Source organism: Notolepis coatsorum (assembly GCF_963971535.1).
Source record: "Notolepis coatsorum genome assembly, chromosome: 19".
In the NCBI taxonomy this organism is placed as follows: Eukaryota; Metazoa; Chordata; class Actinopteri; order Aulopiformes; family Paralepididae; genus Notolepis; species Notolepis coatsorum.
The window spans coordinates 6559121-6581853 of NC_140183.1; the positions used below are offsets into that span (position 1 = coordinate 6559121).

Consider the following 22733-nt stretch of genomic DNA (forward strand, 5'->3'; position numbering starts at 1 on the left):
TTTTGTAACCTTGACTCCATTGATAATATTGCATTTGTTTATTGGCCTTTGTGAAACTGCCTTTGTGTGTGTATGGCCTCAGAGAGAGCATTGTTAGCTATAGATTGTTTTGTTATATGTTTTCCATTCTGGTATGTATCATTAATGTGTTTTCTCTCTTTTCAGGAAGCACAGATGGGGTGAGCTGCCATTTCATTTGGATATTGTTTTCTCCTGTTTTGGTTAGGTAAGGGACCGGGTAGTTTAGGTAATGTAATTTCTTTTACCATAGATTAGGTTGGTTTATTTGAAGAATAGTGGTGTTTGTTTGTTGTTTTGGCCTGGGCTCACCCTTGAGCTACATGTGCTTCCTTTGCATTTATTAATAAATATCATTGTGTTTACAAACCTGGTCCATAATTTCTTTCAACCAACTGTTATGTTACAGCCCTTTACCCTTAGACCCACAGGGGTCGTAACCGTAACAGGGACATAGGCTACTCTTTTTGTGTCGAGGACTCTGGTCTCTGAAAACGAGAGAACGGCATGACGTGAAGGATATTATTCTGGGTCAGTGTCTTCAGCTTCTCTGCCACCTGGTCCTGGAAAACCATCACGTTCTCACACCGACACATCTCCTCGTTAGACGGTTTATCTGAGGAGAGAAGAAGAAGCAGGTCAACGGGTTCTGGAAACACCACCACACCTCCTCGTTAGACAGTTTATCTGAGGAGAGAAGAAGAAAAAAATTAAAGATTCCTTGCAGCAGTATTAAAAAGTTAAATAAAATAGACCATTCTGAATGAAATAGGACCATGTCAATTGTATTACAATAATTTTAAAGAAATGTTAAATGTGTACTGGAAAACTAGACCGCCAAATACCGTTATACTGAAAAATATTGTGATATTTTGGGCATATTATCGCCCCACTCTATCATCCACTACTAATACCAGATAGATTAGATCCCAATGTTTTGGTCGTTGTACACCATCACACCAGCAGGGGGCAGAGATTCACCACTATAAGCCACACAAAGAGTTCTACTGTGCAGCGCATTCACATGTGTGTATGTATTCCATCATGTGTCTTAGATGTCCTGTAACTTTAGGTTTATCTTTTTTTATTGGAAGAATTAGTACATATTTATACAATTCAGTTATCCAAATTATACAACTTCCATTTCCTTCCCCATTCCTATCCCCTAATCCCACAACCATCCCACCCAGTGAGGGCGATGACAAACATACATGTAAAATAAAAAAAAAAAATAGAAAATTTTAAATAATTAAACATAAATACAGATGTGACCGACAAAGCTACGCAAAAAGAAATTAAGTAAAATTAAAAGAAAACAAAAGAGAAAAAAAATATATATATAAATAGGAAAGACAAATAATAATATATAATATAAGTAATACTCTCCATTTTAGTAGCGTAATTTCCAGATGGTAAAACAAATAAAATGGAAAGTAAATTTAACACCCTCAGCAGACCACCACAATGCCATCTCCCCAGCCATACGTGGGCTAGCAGTGTCAGGAAGGTAGATGGGGGGAGGAGGGGGGTCATGGGGGTCATGGGGTCCCAAGTTTGGAAGGAGTCATATGGGTTTTGAAATGAGATAGGAAGGGCTGCCATGTTTTGTGGAAGGTATCTGTGTGGTCTTGTGTTGTAAATCTGATTTTGTCCTGTAACTTTAGTCTGTCTTTTGATGTCTTGTCTGTCTTCGAGGACCGTGTTGGAGACAAGTGTTTTATAATACTTTCACGTGTCCTTAAAAGAAAACTAAATCATCAACGGAACCTTCTTGCAGGATGCAGAATCTTACAGCGAGAAGAGCCGACAGGTCTATGATATTGATTCATCTTGTGGGTGATTGATTGATTGATTGATTGATTGATTGATTGATTGAGGTCAATGCATTTAACATCAATCCATTTTACCAACTCAAATATGAATTAAACAATGTCCAGTCAACAACGTCACTGTTTCTGTGGCAAACGCTCCTGAAAAACCCCCAAAAAAGAAAGAAAAAACAGATGACAACTTTTCTAACCATCTCCCCCGCAAGTTGGAGGAGGACTGCTGTTTCTGTCTTCCTTTAGGTACAGGAAGCACGCGTTAAATGAAAGTAACAGATACATGTTCCTTGTGTGATTAATATCACAAGTGTTGTGCGTGTTTACGTTACTTCCTACACTTGTAGGGCAGAGACGAGCATTTCCTGTAGGGAGGGATGGGGGCGGGCCTGCTCAGGCTCCTAAATAACTAGTCAACAATATCTAGTCAGCAGCATACCTTTTGCTTTCTAAAAACACTGGATGGACAGTAGCCTATTTATTGTAAAATAAATAAGTGATTTTGTTTGCGGATCATTCATGTTGGAAGCAGATTTAACACTGTGCTACATTGCAATATGGGGTAGGACCTGATAATCAAATTGTTTTCTTCTGATTCCTTTTCGGACAAAATACTGTTTATTATTTTATCTTATTTTATTATAATATTTTCTTTTCACAACAAATGATCTTTGTATTATTATTTTCTTTTACATAGTTATAAAACGACTCATTCATAACTATTGATCCATGCAGCAGGCGTTACCTTTACACAACCTGGACTTCAGCTTGTCTGTGATGTCGCCCATTTTGTTGAAGTCCTCGGCGTAGTAGAGGTGTTTGTCATCAGGCTCTGAGGCGATTTCTCTCAGCTCCTCCTCGATAGCTTTCCCAATACCGATGGCGTATATAGTGACTCCTGCAAGAGACGGAAGACGGTAGGATCAAGTGAAACTGACCTGTATCTATTTAAACCATGGTACTGATGGTACATCGGCAACACTATTGAGTCACTACCATGATGGCCTGTCACATACAACACTCATCACTGTCTGTTTGAGAAGGTTGGTTGGTCCTCTCTGATGGAGAGGCGCAACAAACACTGGTATTTGTTCATTTTTAACGCCCTTATTGTTAAGCTACCTCCATATACTACATGATTATTGGAAGGGAATTTTGGAACCTATGGAACCCGTTCTAGTGACTGGCTGGTCCTTGAGGTCCCCAGAGTTTGCTCTGAACAGGGTAAATCAGCATTTTGCTATGATGCCCCTCTAGCTCATGGAATGGACTCCAACGGTCCTTAAAGCTTGAGATTCTCCCCTCTGTTGCAGAGTTTAAAACCTTGATCTCCAACCTTTGTCAATTAAATTGTATGAGTTTTAATTTATTTGTTATCCTTGCTTTTTGCCTGACCTTGTTGTCTTATTGTTATGATTTTATATGCTATGAATTTATATGCATTTCTTTGCTTATTTCTGTATGTGCACTCGACGTGACTGTAAATGAGGGAAACCTCAGTTGCCTTTCTCGAGTTTGCCAGTCATCCCAACGATCACAATTGTCAGTGTTTGCAGGTGGGAAGCCGGGTGGGTATGAGTCCTGGTCGTTGTAAACAGCGACTCCTACTGGCCTGTTCAGCAGGGAGGGGATCGGGGGAAATAGCGTGAACCTCCGCACGCGTTACGTTCCCCCAGTGAAACTCCTCGCTGTCAGGTGAAAGGAATAATAATAATAATAATAATAATAATAATAATAATAATAATAATAATAATAATAATAATAATAATAATAATAATAATAGATTCAATTTGTACCGCACTTTATATTCGCGAGAATCTTAGAGTGCTACAGGAGATATAGACAAAAAGTTAAATGAATAAAACAATTAAAATGAATAAAAACAATTAAAAAGACTAACAACCAGTGAAATGGAAGCGGCTGGCTGACTCCACATGTATCGGAGGAGGCGTGTGGTAGTTCTACACCCTCCCCAGGCCGACAGTGGGGCAATGCGCGCAACGACCAGGAAGGGAATTGGCATAACGACTAAATTGGGGGATGGGAGTAAATGATAGAAAGGCAAAAAAAAAAAAACTCAAACATACCAGCGTTCTTTGCCTTGCCGACCCACTCCGACACGTCGTCTTGCGACCGTCCGTCCGTGAACACGATGCAGACGCGGGGCACGTCGGCTCGGGCCCCTTCCTTGGCCGAGAAGCTGTACTGGAACATGTGGCGCAGGGCGGAGCCCGTCATGGAGCCTCTGCCCATGTACCGCATGCGGGACACGGCGTCCTTCACGTCCTGCGTGGCAGTGTACTGGGCCAGGGTGAACTCCGTCTGGACCTGGGTGGAGTACTGCAGCAGGCCCACGTGCGTGCCGGTGCGGGACACCTCCAGCGTGTCCACCATGGCGTTGACGAACTGCTTGACCTTCTCAAAGTTGGCCGGGCCCAGGCTCTTGGAGCCGTCGATCACAAACACCAGATCCAGGACCCCGTCGCTGCAGTCCGACTCTGGGGGGGGGGGGGGGGGGGGGGATGAGATGAAGGTTCACAGCCGACTCTGCGGGATTCGGAAAGCGGAGAGTTCCCCGCGCGCTTAAAATCCACAACATCTTTATATTTATTTGCCGAACTTTAAGGGCGGGATCCACAAAGAATGGATTGCACAGTGCTAATTGCACCCTTACCTTTTTTTTTTTGGATCAAATATTTTTATTTTCTTTTTCTTTCTTTCTTTTTTCTCCAACATGAAACAAAACATATATCACAAACAATACAATAATAATACATAAAAAGACTTCCCAAGACAATAACTTAACACCACATGACAAGACAATAACTGATACAGACTGTACAGTGATCATCCTACATGGACACTCGCTTGTTCTCTTCCCCCCCCCCCCCCCCCCCGCTCCCCCAAGGACCTCAACATGAGTCACACTCACAATACATTATTCAGTAAAAAAAACAAAAATCAAAACAAATCAAAACAAATTCCCAAACTTATATGCGTTCTTTTAACTTTGCCACTGCAGCCAACCAAATTGCGATATTAGATTCCTTAACCCCTACAACACGTGCCGTGGATATCTCCAAATAGATCACATCAAGGTAGGTGAGAAACCATACCTTCGGGCAGAGTTTGTCTGGGTGAAACCAACGTGAGGCAATACATTTTTTTGCGGCTGTGAGGCCGGCCAACATGAGTCTTTTCACCTGTATAGAGGTCGGTAATTGAGAGAGATCATTCAATAACAATACAGAAGGAGATACAGGTATTGCACCCTTACTTACAATTCATTATGAATTGAAAATGGGGGACCCTGATGTAAACAAGACGAAAGTCTTTCTCTGGTCTGCATCCCCTTAACAATTGTGTGTATTGAGCCGTACTGTATTGTACCTGCGCAGGTGATTGATTGATTGAACATTTTATTAACAGATTGCAGAATGGGTACAATACACACAATTGTTAACACATTCGGGGCCATTTGGATCCGTCTAATCCCACTCTATACGGCCGTCGGCCAGCAAATCAAAACAAACTTTCATTGTGCGTGAGGCTGTTTGTAGAGCTAAATCTATACTTTATGTATGCAGGGTGATGCATGGTATGCAGGGTGATGCATGGTATGCAGGGTGAGCAGTAAAGGTTATAAGCGTGCCAAAAGGAAGCCGTACTTCTGCAGCTCTTGCCGTCTTCAGCCAGAATGAATCCTTCAGAACATCTACAGACGTGGGAGTCAGGGATGATGACACACTGGTGCTCATGTAACGGAGGTACCGCAGTATATCCACAGTCACGTGGTACAAGTAGTTTGGTGGCTGTGGATGTTAAGCAGTACTGCAAGTGAACTCACTCCCCAGAGGCATCCAAACTGAGCGCTTAGGAGAGATATCCTTTCTTGGCGCAGCGGTTTGTGATGTAGGCCCCGGTGCGGGAGACCGGGGTTCAACTCCCACTCAGGGCAATCCCTTAACAGGGGTCGAATTGGAATTTGAAACACAACGCAGATCAATACGAGACCGGTTACACTCACAGCCGTGGTCCGTGGTCTGGCAGAGGTCCAGACCTGCGGCAGGTAGATGGATGGATGAGGGGAACAGGGAGTATGTTCAGGTTAGGCCTAACAAAAATAATGGTTTGGTTCCGGTTGCCGACCGACCCTGCCGATTTAGGTGCGACCCAATTTATTTTATGAGTTTAAAAAAAAAATCTGATTATTTTTTTTTTTTTTTTACAATTAAGTTTCATACAAATCTTAGTCAAACCTTTAGTATTATGGATATTAAACATGCTGGCAGAGTACATGCATCCATGTTGTTGTGAACATTTTAATTAAATAAAGAAATTCCCTATCCATAGTCGCCGTTAACTGACACCCAACAGGAACCAAAAATATTTTTTGTTATGCCTTAGAGCAGGGGTGGGCAATTATTTTTCCCGGGGGGCCGAATGAGCAACTGAAAATATGTTGGAGGGCCGGGCCAAAATTCCAACCTCAATTATGCATAATATACATTTTATTTCTATATAAAAAGCAGTAAATGGCATTGTTTTGACCCCTGGTAAGAGTGTGTTATTATTTGGCAATTAAAAGGTGAGGTTAGCTTTCAAAAATATCATTTATTCAAATAGAATTTATTTCCAAAATGATAAACAAAATGTGAAACATTAACAAAGGGCATGTATGAAAAAGTGCTATACAAATAAAGTTATTATTTTGAGTTTCATATACTATTGAAACAGGGATTTTCTTAGCTTTCTAAAGACATCACATCATCTTATAGCCAAAATAAACAAGACATGTCACTGAACTGTGTAAAGAAAAGTGTCCCAGTAGCCTTTTTTACTTTACATGCCTATATTAAACATTTAATGTTTTCAGAACTGTGCAAAAAAAGAAAAAAAATATCAAGTGTCCCATTTCACTTGTTATATTTCCACATTTTAGTGTTCTTCAGCTCTTTTTTTTTTATTCAGTGTGATAAATCCAGTCTCTGTTGAGCTTTAACAAGTCCATCAAAGTCAGGTTGCATGTCTGAGGTGGAGATGCGAAGCACAGCTGCCAGATGTTCATCAGTGAGAGAGGATCTGTACCTGGACTTGGTAAACGTCATGACTGAGAATGTCTGTTCACATATAGGTGGATCCAAAGAGAACCAACATCTTCTGAGCATGTCTCCTCATGTTTGGAAAGTTCTCCACCTTGAGAGCAGAGTAGAACTCTAGCAGTGATGCTGACTTAAAGTGATCTTTCAGTAGTGAATCAGACTGCAGGTCAATGAGTTCAAGCTGAACAACTATCAACACTGCAGGTAAAGGGAGAGGAAACCAGCTGCATTTCATCCTCAACCTTTTTGAAATCTTGAAAACGCCTTGAAAATTCATCATGCAGTGCTTCTAACATGGATGAGTACCTGTGCCAGTGAGCAGCTGATGGTTTACTTCTTTCAGGGTTTTCATGTATTTGAGATTGTTGCTGCCTAGTTGCCTTGAAATTAATTGCAACTTTGTCATGAAGGCTTTCACATGGCTATGCATTTCATGAGCAAAAATGCCCTTGCCCTGCAGTTGTGTGTTCAGTAGGGATGGGTACCGTTCACATTTGAACCGATACGGTACCGGTACCTGTGAATCGATACCGGTACCCAACGGTACCTTTTTTCTGTACTTTAGTCTCTAAAAATGTAATCTACCTACCTCAGTTGTGAAAAAAGAAATCCAAACTTCAAATAACCACACTTTCCACTGTTTTCGGCTTGCCCCGACTGCTTTGTTGTTGAATCAAGTCAAATCCTAGGTAAGCGTATATTGTGCGTGTGAACGTTGACATGAAAAGAAAAAAGTTAAAAAAAAAAAAAAATATTAAAAAAAATAATTTTTTTTTTTTTTTTTTATTATTATCATGTAATCTTTCGCGGGCCGGTCAGAATCATCCCGCGGGCCGTATCCGGCCCGCGGGCCGTACAATGCCCAGGTCTGCCTTAGAGGCACACTTACAGGGTACAAAATAGTTACACGCCCAGCGCCATTGACTTGTAGATTTATTCTTTGGCGATTAGAATTTAAGGTCTGCCCGCCACCTGGCGGCTAACAAAATACACTGCATCTACCGCTTCTCCTCCACTCCAATCCACTCCCTCCAGGCCGCTCACAGTGGTTTAACACTGTTGATGTAATATATACATGCAGTACAATGCCAAAGCAACAGATGGCGATGTACAAACATGAAGGCCATTTTCAACCAATGAGAAGGGTGAACCTGTGATATCCTGTTCAGGCTTTGTCACTCACATCCTGTTAGAAAAAGTTTTGACGCCATTGTTGTTGTCGTTAGCTTACATGCTAACGTTAATGGCAGCGACCATAGCATTGTGGCTAGGCTAGCTATCATCGCTTAATAGAGCTAGTGAATGGATAAACAACGTTATTTAACATTGCAGAATGGGTACAATTACAATGCGGCTCAATACAAACAATTGTTAAGGGGCCCAGGGGGTGTAGACTGTTGTAGTTTGAGTTCTGGTTAAAGTCTCAGACAGGAGAAAGTGTTTCTATGCATTTTGATATTCTGATCCCCATATACACGAGCATACGTAATGTTGCCACGAGTGTTCCCATGGAAAAATAACTCCCATGGACCGCAAAACCCGACGGTAAGAATAAGGTGTTTACATGCTTCAGTATCCCAGCTAATATGATATCCACATATCACAGCTATCATATTCGGGATATGAGCTTATGCTGGCTATTGTAAATGGGATATATTACATACACAGACTAAATTGACCAATGAAGACAACCCTGTTCAGTTTCAAATGATAGTATCTCACTCATTAGTCATGGAAATCTGTGTTGTCAAATACTAATTATATTCTCTGTCTTATGCTTGTACTAAAATGGTGTGAGTATCCCTCCCTGTGGCACATCATCAAAGAATGTTCCTCTTGATCCAGTACAGGACTAGCCTTCTGACCTGACCTGATTCTGATGTATTCAGAATTCTGTAACTAAATACCATAGAAATATTCTAGAACAAACCAATAGGATTTTAGTCACATACTATGAATGAATTGTGTCTATATCACACATCCTATTCAAGTGAAAAAAAGCTATAAATCTCAAATCTCTAAATCTGAAGTAGAGTTGCATTTATTATAAATATTACAAATATCTATTACAAGAGAAAAACAGATGACACTTACTCTCGCATGTTTTCCCGTCAGGTCTCAGTGTGAATCCTTTTCTGCATTTACACAAACAGGAATCCTCTGTGCTCATGAACTCCTGTTCACAGCCGTGTTTACCATCAGCACAGGGGTCCAGCTCTGTAAGGCATTAGTCAAAACAGAAAAACAGCCAGTTATAAAAATATTCTAGAACGAACCAATAGGATCTTAGTCTCATACTATGAATGAATTGTGTCTATTAAGCACTATATCATGCATCATATTCACTAGAATAAAGTGGGGGGGAAATCTCAGAATCTCACATCTCAGATCTCAAAATCACAAAATCTCAAATTCCTAAATCTGAAGTACAATTGCATTTTCCAAATATTTATTACAAGAGAAAAGCAGATGACACTTACTCTCGCATGTTTTCCCGTCAGGTCTCAGAGTGAATCCTTTTCTGCATTTACACAAACAGGAACTCTCTGTGCTCATGAACTCCTGTTCACAGCCGTGTTTACCATCAGCACAGGGGTCCAGTTCTGCAGTGAGTGAGCAGAATGTGTAAGAGCAAAAAGCTAATGGGGAAACAGATCATTGGGTCTCATTCACCAACGGACTTAAGAGAAAAAATCTGACACATTTTTGTCTTAGCGCCACTTAAGACATTTTCGGGCCGATTTTGGGATTCACCAACGGTCCCTTCTCCTGGATTCGGTCCTAACTAAGAGCAGGATTTAGGAGCGCTGAAGAGCAGTCGTAAGTCGACAGACTGGTGTGCGCCGTGTTCTTAAGGGCTTTATTTGGGAGGAATCATGGTGATATCGTTCATGTCAACTCTACAGGCCTCCTTGGAATTAATTAATCATAATTTAAATAAATATGACAATATTTGTACGCTAAAAAATTAAGTTGACCATTTACAGTCATAGTCATGCCTCAAGAGGCATCGTTATGTCAGAAAATAAATAAAAACACTACACCAACACTGCAAATGACAGTGGATAAATAAATAAGAACTAACGTTTAGACCTCTACACTACCCAGCCTCTCTAGTGTTTAGACCTCTACACTGCCCAGTGTTTAGACCTCTACACTACCCAGCCTCTCTAGTGTTTAGACCTCTACACTACCCAGCCTCTCCAGTGTTTAGACCTCTACACTACCCAGCCTCTCCAGTGTTTAGACCTCTACACTACCCAGCCTCTCTAGTGTTTAGACCTCTACACTACCCAGTGTTTAGACCTCTACACTACCCAGTGTTTAGACCTCTACACTACCCAGTGTTTAGACCTCTACACTACCCAGTGTTTAGACCTCTACACTACCCAGCCAGCCCAGTGCTTAGACCTCTACACTACCCAGTGTTTAGACCTCTACACTACCCAGCCTCTCCAGTGTTTAGACCTCTACACTACCCAGCCAGCCCAGTGCTTAGACCTCTACACTACCCAGTGTTTAGACCTCTACACTACCCAGCCTCTCTAGTGTTTAGACCTCTACACTACCTCTATGTTGTTTATACCTCTACACTACCCAGCCACTCCGGTGTTTAGACCTCTACACTACCCAGTGTTTAGACCTCTACACTACCCAGTGTTTAGACCTCTACACTACCCAGTGTTTAGACCTCTACACTACCCAGTGTTTAGACATCTACACTACCCAGCCTCTCCAGTGTTTAGACCTCTACACTACCCAGCCTCTCTAGTGTTTAGACCTCTACACTACCCAGTGTTTAGACCTCTACACTACCCAGTGTTTAGACCTCTACACTACCCAGTGTTTAGACCTCTACACTACCCAGCTGCTCCAGTGTTTAGACCTCTACACTACCCAGCTGCTCCAGTGTTTAGACCTCTACACTACCCAGTGTTTAGACCTCTACACTACCCAGTGTTTAGACCTCTACACTACCCAGTGTTTAGACCTCTACACTACCCAGCTGCTCCAGTGTTTAGACCTCTACACTACCCAGCCGCTCTAGTGTTTAAACCTCTACACTACCCAGCCACTCTAGTGTTTAGACCTCTACACTAGTTAGACATCTACACTAGTTAGACATCTACACTAGTTAGACATCTACACTAGTTAGACATCTACACTAGTTAGACCTCTAGTCTACACTACCCAGCCACTCCAGTGTTTAGACCTACACTACCCAGTGTTTAGACCACTACACTACCCAGCCACTCCAGTGTTTAGACCTACACTACCCAGTGTTTAGACCACTACACTACCCAGCTGCTCCAGTGTTTAGACCTCTACACTACCCAGCTGCTCCAGTGTTTAGACATCTACCCAGTGGTTGCAACCATTTGAGTTTTACCACAAGAGTTTAGTAAATGTATCTTTCTGTATCTGGATTTCATTATCAAGATCAAGTTCAATGTCAAGACAATAAGAAGCAGATGACACTTGGGCGGCTATGTGGCGTAGTGGGCAAGGCGCTCGCCACGAAATCTGGAGACGCTGGGCTCGCCTGTTTGAGCCCAGCGCTCCACATTTGCTTTCAGTTTAGCTGGTCGTCCGTACTAATACACATTGGCCGTATTAGGGGGTGGGAAACTGATGGGTGGGGATCGGGCGTTGTGGACAGCGACTCCTACAGGTCGGTTGGTGCGCCTGCGCAGTAGAATCAGGAAGTGTCGGGGGCAGCGTGAGCCTCCCACGCGTTACTCCTCGCCACTGAGAGATCGAGCTGCGCAGGTGAAAAATGCGACTGCTGTTACCTCAAGTACCGGAGGGGACTTGTGCTATGTATGACTTAGTCCACATTGCAGCCGGCTTGTGGGAGGCAAGAAACAGCGTTTGTGACAGGGGAGGGTTGAATTGGATGATACGAAATTGGGTTGGGAGAAAATATAGAAAAATGGGAGAAAAAGTGGATAAAAAATAAAGAAGCAGATGACACTTACTCTTGCATGTTTTCCCGTCAGATGTCAGTGTGAATCCTTTTCTGCATTTACACAAACAGGAATCCTCTGTGTTCATGAACTCCTGTTCACAGCCGTGTTTACCATCAGCACAGTGGTCCAGCTCTGCAGTGCAAGCATGTTAGAGTACAATTATACAGTTAGCAAACAGGATATGCTATAATGCTTGTGGAACATACTGGATAGAGTATATGAGAAACAAATACAGTTAGGGGTGGCCAACCAGTCAGAGACTAAGAGCCACAAAAAGTACTGTGGTACCACAAAGAGCCACACCATATATACCAGCGTTTCTCAACTTTTTTTTAGTCACGGCACCCTTCATGTGTTTATAGGTCCCACCCTCTGGCCTCTGATGTTGCTAATGTCTTTTTTATTTGGGCCTCACAGGGTTAACCTCTTAAGCCTGAGCGGTCCAGTACTGGACCGCAAATGACATCAGGCCATAAATCCATCTCTACAGAATGTATGAATTAATGTTGGGTTTTCTTTTCAAATGTAGCCAAGAGTAAAGACCCTAACCCTGTCAAAACAGCTGTCAAAGTGTATATTTTCAGCATTACGTTTGTTTACCAATGATTGTAACTGTTATTAGTGAAATATATGATTATAGAAATCTATATAAAAAAGATATATAATTTAATTGATATTCTCCTTTGGTTCATTACAATTTACTCAAGCCTAGTAACATACACAATATTTCTGACACTGGGAATACATTCCCTGAGATCCATAAGTTAGATGTCCCTAGAATCAGATAGCCAGAACATGCAAATGAACCATTTAAAAAAATAAGTCTGTAAATGTTTATTCTATGTCTTATGGAATGAATGACAAAAAAATAAAAATTATAATATTTTTTTGTTGTTGTTTTTTTTTAATGGAGGGAGGAGCCACACATTGGCGGGCAAAGAGCCGCATGCGGCTCGCGAGCCGGCAGGTTGGCCACCCCACTAGATATATATTTATTTTGCTCCTTTTTTTTTCTTTAAATAAATAATTCATTCATGTATTTATTTATTTAAACCTTTTAAAAATTACTTTTTCTGCAAAGCCCTGCTTCACACAACACTATCACACCTGGGAGCTGCCAGTACGACCAGTCTGACACCATCACACCTGGGAGCTGCCAGTACGACCAGTCTGACACCTGGGAGCTGCCAGTACGACCAGTCTGACACCATCACACCTGGGAGCTGCCAGTACAACCAGTCTGACACCATCACACCTGGGAGCTGCCAGTACGACCAGTCTGACACCTGGGAGCTGCCAGTACGACCAGTCTGACACCTGGGAGCTGCCAGTACGACCAGTCTGACACCATCACACCTGGGAGCTGCCAGTACGACCAGTCTGACACCTGGGAGCTGCCAGTACGACCAGTCTGACACTATCACACCTGGGAGCTGCCAGTACGACCAGTCTGACACTATCACACCTGGGAGCTGCCAGTACGACCAGTCTGACACTATCACACCTGGGAGCTGCCAGTACGACCAGTCTGACACCTGGGAGCTGCCAGTACGACCAGTCTGACACCTGGGAGCTGCTAGTACAACCAGTCTGACACCATCACACCTGGGAGCTGCCAGTACAACCAGTCTGACACTATCACACCTGGGAGCTGCCAGTACAACCAGTCTGACACTATCACACCTGGGAGCTGCCAGTACGACCAGTCTGACACTATCACACCTGGGAGCTGCCAGTACAACCAGTCTGACACTATCACACCTGGGAGCTGCCAGTACAACCAGTCTGACACTATCACACCTGGGAGCTGCCAGTACGACCAGTCTGACACTATCACACCTGGGAGCTGCCAGTACGACCAGTCTGACACCATCACACCTGGGAGCTGCCAGTACGACCAGTCTGACACCTGGGAGCTGCCAGTACGACCAGTCTGACACCATCACACCTGGGAGCTGCCAGTACGACCAGTCTGACACCTGGGAGCTGCCAGTACGACCAGTCTGACACCATCACACCTGGGAGCTGCCAGTATGACCAGTCTGACACCATCACACCTGGGAGCTGCCAGTACGACCGCAACAGTTTTCTAATGATGGCCGCCAAGCTGCTCCACTGCAGAAATTGGGGCATGAGTGCCTTGCTCAAGGGCACCCCAACAATGGCTGCTGAGGGAGGGGAGTGTTTTTTCCATTCACAGGTTTAACGCTAGATATATCCAGGGAATAGGTGGGGGGAGGGCATCTGTAGTGGCTAGTTCAAAGTAATGCACCCCGAGAGAGAGAGAGAGAGAGAGAGAGAGAGAGAGAGAGAGAGAGAGAGAGAGAGAGAGAGAGAGAGAGAGAGAGAGAGAGAGAGAGAGAGAGAGAGAGAGAGAGAGAGAGAGAGAGAGAGAGAGAGAGAGAGAGAGAGAGAGAGAGAGAGAGAGAGAGAGAAGAGAGAGAATTTTTATGGGAGGTAGAGTGGTCGTCTGGTAATCTGGAGGTTTCCGGTTAGATTCCAGCTCCTGATGAGCAGGTTGGCACCTTGCATGGTCGTCTCCACCATCGGTGTGTGAGTGAGTGGGTAAAATGTGAGGAACACATTTTTTAGTGCTTTGGATAAAAGCTGTTATATAAATGCAGCCATTTACCAGGAGAAGGTGTCACTGTGCACCGTTTACCATTTAGAAATAGGCAAGTCAAGTCAAGTCAGTTTTATTTTTATAGCATATTTACAAATGACTAACAGCCAAACCAAAGTGCTTTACAACATGTGACAGCGGACGTCATGTATAAGTGCTAGGCCTAGGCTAGCTCTGGTCAAAGGCCAGGGAGAAGAGGTGTGTTTTGAGCAAGGATTTAAAAACCTCTAGGCTCTGGGCAGGTCTTATGTGGGGGGGAGACAGATGACACTTACTCTTGCATGTTTTCCCGTCAGGTCTCAGAGTGAATCCTTTTCTGCATTTACACAAACAGGAACTCTCTGTGCTCATGAACTCCTGTTCACAGCCGTGTTTACCATCAGCACAGGGGTCCAGCTCTGTAAGGCATTAGTCAAAACAGAATACAGGGTGGTCTTTAGACTTTTAGACTCAATACCATAGCTTCTGAAGGGGAATCTTAAAGAACCCATATTATTTCAAGATTCAAGAGTTTATTCATCACATACATACCAGGGCATACAGTGAAATGCGGTTGGCCATGCCCGCTACGATTGTGCAATAAAACAATAGTAATAGTAGTAATAATAATAAGATAACTAGAATAGACATGATAAATAACCATGTTAATAAATCGCTTAATTATCAAGCGGGCAGAAAAGTGGCAATTCTTTAACTAGAACTTGAGGACTGCATACTTTTTTTGCAAAACAAAACAACATACTTTATACTTATAGCTCATGCATGAGCCTGGTCTCTTTTGAAAGATGACATTCTGAAGTTTCTGATTCCAGAAAAGAAATGCACTTTTAGTGCAAACGTAATAGAGTAACATAGGTCTGAACTTGAGTTGTAGAAAAACTTGTTACTCAAGTTTTTCTGTAGTAGTTAGTAGTCCAGAGGTAGTATTTCCCCAGAAGGTGGTATGGCTTACAAATCCATACGGAGCCATAGCCTGAAGCCTTATGTAGTAGATATCCAAATTTCATAAAGATCCATTCAGAAATGAGTGATTAGGAGTGATTTTGATAAACTGTGTACAAAGAAAAACTCAGTTTTCTCATAGACTTCAATTAATTTGGCTTCCTGTTAAATAATTTAGTTGTTCACCTAGATCCCTGATTCACACATCCCCACATGGGGTATCATTAGAAGCCACACTCATTGGCTACAACGATCCACAATCATTTTCGAGATCGGATCTAGATTGACGGAACTACTGCAGCCTGAGTCGGGAGTGGTATTTTGCGCAATACCGTGTACTTTGCACAAGCCTCAAATACTGGCATGTAACTGGAGAACCGCTGAACGGATTTTGTCGGATTTTGTCGCTATCGACAGGCAACAAATAAGCCTTCAATTCGATATATATATATTGTATTACAAAATATGCACGCCCGAGCCACTAGGGGTCGCCAAAGTGCCTGTTGCAAAAAGTCCCAAAAACGCCCTGCCGGCGGGCTGTCGCAGGCTAAGAGGCACTGGATCCTATGTACACTCCTATACAATGTGCAGTTTTACTTCTATGTCCCTATGCTATACTTGCTGTTACTAACTATACTATGCAACAATCACAACAAGTTCTTTTCTTAAAGTGTCCTTTTCCCCTTCCTTTAAAGTGTCCTTTTCTTGTGTGTTTAAAGTGACCTTTGTGTGTGAACGAGTGCAGAATGTTGTGTTGTGTGTGTGTATGTGTGTGTTCATGTATGCTTGTGTGTGGAGAGATCAGTGTTCATTGATCTGATGGCCTGAGGGAAGAAGCTGAGCTTCTCTCTGCGGCCACCACATCTACACGAACGTCTACACAACATATAAGAGTTGTTTGTAGGTCGGAAATGATAGGAATGATTTACCAACAAAAAAAGGTGTTTAACCTGCTCATACCTTATTAAAAGCGTGCAGCAGGAGCAGCACGGATAACTTGTGCTTCCATTCAAACAGACGGCAACACACGTGACGTCAAGTCTAGCTTGCGTGATACTTCCTCTCTAGATACTCTTCAATACCTGGCCAGGGTACTCCTGGGTCCTAGTGCCCCCCTACGTTACACTATATGTCATGCACATGTATTTTATATGTTAATAAAATTGCATTTATCTTTAGTCCTAATTCTGTCACTGTTTGATGTCACAAAGAAGGGTGTATCCGAAAGCTGCCTACAACATTTGTAACATGTGATGAAAAAGTAAACAAATAATTAACTGTATTAGACACTTGTTAATGATGAATAGGCTTCACTTTAGATTGGCCCCCACGATAGCATCTGCAAATGATTTATAGATGTTTTATGAATGTCTTAACAAATCATTTGTTGAACATGAAAAATAAATGGAGATACACTATAGTCGTTTTTTCATATCCATTTTTCAAAGCATCTACAAATGTGTTACTACACATTAAACAACATTATTTAATGATGAACAAATCAAGTACAAACAATGTTGATAATGAGTTATAAATAATGTAGAACTAATGTGTAAATGTTATACAAATATAGTTATAAATGATTTAATAATCATTTATGAATGTATATAAATGGTTTGTTCATGATTAGTTCATTATCCACTAATGCGTTATAAATACTTTGTAAATGGTATACAAATATAGTTATAAATGATTTAATAATCATTTACGAATGTATATAAATGGTTTGTTCATGATTAGTTCATTATCTACAAATACCTTATAAATGTATTATAACAGGGTGTTATTATAAAGTGCTACCGAAATTGTTTATGAGCGAGTTTCCATCTTGACAAACAGAGATTAAAAATATGTATTATTTTCTTTTTACAGAGTAAATCAGATGTCATACCAACAGAGCATATTAGGATTCTTCTTTTACAAAAGTGAACAATAATAAATAAATTGATGTGGATTACTATTCAGAATAGCAAAGTATCCATTTAAGGGGAAACTATGTTTGGAAGGAGACACATAAGAGCAAAGTTACCTTGTGATAATATGAGAAAATACAGTCTCGCTGCCAGGAATGGATCGTTCTCATTCAGCATTAACAGGAGAACAAATTCTAAGCATGAACAACAAAAAAACATGCAATAAAACTACGCCTCCATATTTCCCACTCTGCCAATAGAGAACACTGAGTCCTGAAGAAATGTTGAGTAGAAACTAGAAATTAGGGATGTCCGATATTATCGACCTACCGATATTATCGGCCGATATCGGCATTAAAATGTGATATCGGAAAATATCGGTATCGGTTTTCAAAAAAGATTTTTTTTATTTATTTTTTTACATTTCTATAACCTTTATTTACCCAGGCAAGCAAGTAAGAACAAATTCTGATTTTATTTATTGTCAAAAGTATGCATAATGTTGTGTTAATTCCACAACAAGAGATATGTAATGTTAATTACCTGAAATTATTACATTTTTTGGGGGGGGAAACCCTGCATATATCTGTATCGGTTGATATTGGTATCTGAAATTAAGAGTTGGACAATATCAGTATATCGGTATCGGTAAAAAAGCCAATATCAAGCATCCCTACTAGAAATACATTAAGATGAAACAGAATCCAGACAGAAAGCTTTAGGAAGCAGCAATAAGAAGCAGACGAGACTTACTCTTGCACGTTTTCCCGTCAGGTCTCAGAGTGAATCCTTTTCTGCATTTACACAAACAGGAATCCTGTGCGCTCATGAACTCCTGTTCACAGCCGTGTTTAGCATCAGCACAGTGGTCCAGCTCTGTAAGGCATTAGTCAAAACAGAAGACTTTAGACTTTTAGACTCAATACCATAGCTTCTGAAGGGGAATCTTAAAGCACACATTAATTGTCATTCGGCAGTCAACAGGCAGGAGTGCATTTACATTGAGTCATTTAGCGGACGGTTTTATCCCAAGCGACTTACAAATCGTGCACAACAAGTCGGCAGGAGGGTTCACCTCTAGCAGCTAAGGGTCAGTGGTGTTGTTCGTCTAGCAGTGCTGAACTTAAGCGCTACACTGAGTGCATAGTAGTATAGACATCATTTAGCACGGCGGCACGGTGGTGTAGTGGTTAACACTGTCGCCTCACAGCAAGAAGGTCCCCGCCTACCTCCGGTCAATGGTCTCTAACTACACACCCTCAAGACCCCTACGCTCTGCATCTTCTGGCCGCCTCAGATCTACTCCTATCCAAGCTCCCGGAGGGTCATCAAAGAGAAGCTGCCTATTCTCAGTCCTTGCCCCACAATGGTGGAATGAACTACCCACCCCAGTTAGGACAGCCGAATCCCGTCCAATCTTTCGCCGTCGACTAAAGACTCACTTCTTCAACCATTATCTGAAATGATAAAAAAAAATAAACTAAAAAATCTAACCCCGACTAACCTTAATGTCATGCACATGTCCTAATAAACTAACCTACACTGTAACACGCAACACTTTGATGAACATTGTTACTCAGCTGATAGAGTTGTACCCTTCTTGCTGTCTTGTCGCACAGAACTTGTAAGTCGCTTTGGATAAAAGCGTCAGCTAAATGACTAAATGTAAATGTAAATGTAAAGGTCCAGGGTTCGATTCCCGCTTGGGGACCAGGTTTCCATGATGCCAGGTACTCAGGTGGGGTATCTCCCAGGCCTTTCTGTGTGGAGTTTGCATGTTCTCCCCGTGCTCGCAAGGGTTCCCCCCCCCGATAAGATAAACCCAATGGAAAAACATGCACAACAACAGATCGCTAACGCTGTGGTGTCCTTGACGAAGACGGACAGGAGCACTTGGATTGGTCCCTGGCGCGTGGCTCACGTTGACGCCCTATCTGCTCCCGGCTGCCCATGGGGGGAAGGACGACGGGATGGGTCAAGCGCAGAGACTCAATCGCATCGGCGACTGAGGAAAGACAATGCATGTGTGTGTGTGTGTATCCTGGTGTGTGTGTGCCGCTCCAATTGCATGTCCAGTTCGTTGCATGCCGAATAAATACCCCCCTAAAGAGGTCCTGCATTATTATTATTATATTAGCATAGTAGGTAGGAGTATAGGTATAGTAGGTAGTAGCATAGTCATATTAGCATAGTAGGTAGTAGTATAGGCATAGTATCATAGTATATAGTAATATAGACATAATTTAGCATAGTAGGTACTAGGTAGTAGTATAGGCATAGTAGGTAGTAGCATAGTCATATTAGCATAGTAGGTAGGAGTATAGGCATAGTAGGTAGTAGCATAGTCATATTAGCATAGTAGGTAGGAGTATAGGCATAGTAGGTAGTAGCATAGTCATATTAGCATAGTAGGTAGTAGTATAGGCATAGTATCATAGTAGATAGTAGTATAGAGACATAGTAGCATAGTAGGTAGTAATATAGGCATAGTAGATAGTAGCATAGACATATTAGCATAGTAGGTAGTATAATAGGCATAGTATCATAGTAGATAGTAGTATAGACATAGTAGCATAGTGCATAATAGTAAAGGACAGTAAGAAGGTCCTTTTTTAAATTCAGACATTGATTGAAAAGTGTGTTTTTAGTTGACGGCGGAAAAATTGGCTGAAAATAGATTAAAATAGAATAGAATATAATTTATTTTTTAAATGGCGGAAAAGCTTCAAACGTCAGAGTCTAAGTGTAATCAGCTGAAAGCTTCAAACGTCAGAGTCTAAGTGTAATCAGCTGAAAGCTTCAAACATCAGAGTCTAAGTGTAATCAGCTGAAAGCTTCAAACGTCAGAGTCTAAGTGTAATCAGCTGAAAGCTTCAAACGTCAGAGTCTAAGTGTAATCAGCTGAAAGCTTCAAACGTCAGAGCCTAAATGGAGATCTCTGATCTCAGATCATAATATGACTTCATCAGGGCTCTAATATGTATTTAGTCTCTCAACATCACACAAGGTGCTGAGTTGTGAACAGAAAGATCAAACTAATTAATAAACAAATCCAAGCGGCTGGGTGGCGCAGCAGACATTGCGCTCGTCACCAACGCAAGAGACACCGGGTTCAAATCCGGCTGTCGGCGTTGCCTCCGGCTTGGGCCGGCCGGCATACTGGCTCAATTGGCAGAGTCAGCGGGGGGAAGTCGATGGGTGGTAATCTGGACGTTGTGGACAGCGACTCCTACAGGTCGGTTGAGGGATGACTGCACAGCAGAGACAGGAAATGGCGGGGGTAGTGTGAGCCTCCCACACGTTACACCTCGCCAATGAGAGTCCGCGCTGGCAGGTGAAAAGATGTGACAGGCTGCCTCCTCGTGTACCGGAGGGGACACGTGATGCAAGGCTTCTATCCTCCCTACAACCGGCCAGTGGGGGGCATATGCGAGCAACGTTCAAGACAGGGGAGGGGAGAATTGGAAACAGCGAAAAATTGGGATGGGAGAAAAATTGAAAATAAGGAGAAAAAGTGGATCAAAAAATTAAATAAACAAATTTAAAATCTGTTTAGATTCAGCGGTATTGTGATACCCTGGCTACACACACACACACACACACACACACACACACACACACTTCAACAGCTGGTTGGATGATTGCAAAAGCACACTTCCTCCAGGAAATCTCCCCCCCCCCACTCTCTGTTATCGTCCACTAGGGAATCAGGACTGTGGTGTCTGGCAGCTACGTGAGCCAAGTGTTGTATTTGATTTGGATGGTTCGGGGCATTCAGCGCCAATTCAGGGGGATCAAAGCAGACCGCTACTACAATATAAAGACAGGAACTACTATCTTCAAGTGACAGGGTGATGACTGGATTAGTGTTCTGGCAGCGGAGATACAGAGAAGATGGAGAGAATATTGAGAGAAAGAGAGGAGGGGAGGGATAGATAGATAGATAGATAGATAGATAGATAGATAGATAGATAGATAGATAGATAGATAGATAGATAGATAGATAGATAGATAGATAGATAGATAGATAGATAGATAGATAGATAGATAGATAGATAGATAGATAGATAGATAGATAGATAGATAGATAGATAGATAGATAGATAGATAGATAGATAGATAGATAGATAGATAGATAGATAGATAGATAGATAGATAGATAGATAGATAGATAGATAGATAGATAGATAGATAGATAGATAGATTTGCATAGAAACCATGACAAACAACATTGATTATGTACTTTCAAATTTGAAGCCTGCCAACTTCAAGAGCAGCATAACTGGACCACATACCACTTTAACACAACCTTTAATCAGAGCAGCATAACTGGACCACATACCACTTTAACACAACCTTTAATCAGAGCAGCATAACTGGACCACATACCACTTTAACACAACCTTTAATCAGAGCAGCATAACTGGACCACATACCACTTTAACACAACCTTTAATCAGAGCAGCATAACTGGACCACATACCACTTTAACACAACCTTTAATCAGAGCAGCATAACTGGACCACATACCACTTTAACATAACCTGTAATCAGAGCAGCATAACTGGACCACATACCACTTTAACACAACCTTTAATCAGAGCAGCATAACTGGACCACATACCACTTTAACACAACCTTTAATCAGAGCAGCATAACTGGACCACATACCACTTTAACACAACCTTTAATCAGAGCAGCATAACTGGACCACATACCACTTTAACACAACCTTTAATCAGAGCAGCATAACTGGACCACATACCACTTTAACACAACCTTTAATCAGAGCAGCATAACTGGACCACATACCACTTTAACACAACCTGTAATCAGAGCAGCATAACTGGACCACATACCACTTTAACACAACCTTTAATCAGAGCAGCATAACTGGACCACATACCACTTTAACATAACCTGTAATCAGAGCAGCATAACTGGACCACATACCACTTTAACATAACCTGTAATCAGAGCAGCATAACTGGACCACATACCACTTTAACACAACCTTTAATCAGAGCAGCATAACTGGACCACATACCACTTTAACATAACCTGTAATCAGAGCAGCATAACTGGACCACATACCACTTTAACATAACCTGTAATCAGAGCAGCATAACTGGACCACATACCACTTTAACACAACCTTTAATCAGAGCAGCATAACTGGACCACATACCACTTTAACACAACCTATAGAGGTCAATGGTGTGAGGCGTGACTCCGTTAGTAACAGAGTGAGGGATGAACATCTGGAGAAGGTAAAACGCTTTGGGGTAGGTTCTCTGAACACGGGGTCCCTAGAGAAATTAACCTGACCTGCCAGATAGTCT

At 42.0% G+C, this 22733-nt stretch overlaps 1 protein-coding gene across 1 annotated transcript in view; it reads right to left on the reverse strand.

The window, feature by feature from the left end:
• Window positions 1-476: 476 nt before the first annotated feature.
• LOC311245910 (matrilin-2-like) overlaps window positions 477-22733 on the reverse strand; it is a gene marked incomplete at both ends in the record, with an annotated part of 27122 nt that continues 4865 nt past the window's right edge. Inside the window, 10 exons of the mRNA XM_084335934.1 lie at window positions 477-634; window positions 2587-2739; window positions 3929-4339; window positions 5510-5599; window positions 5869-5901; window positions 9038-9160; window positions 9424-9546; window positions 11923-12045; window positions 14812-14934; window positions 18145-18267. Coding sequence (XP_084192060.1) covers window positions 477-634; window positions 2587-2739; window positions 3929-4339; window positions 5510-5599; window positions 5869-5901; window positions 9038-9160; window positions 9424-9546; window positions 11923-12045; window positions 14812-14934; window positions 18145-18267 — 1460 coding nt within the window. The remainder of the gene's footprint in view (window positions 635-2586; window positions 2740-3928; window positions 4340-5509; window positions 5600-5868; window positions 5902-9037; window positions 9161-9423; window positions 9547-11922; window positions 12046-14811; window positions 14935-18144; window positions 18268-22733) is intronic.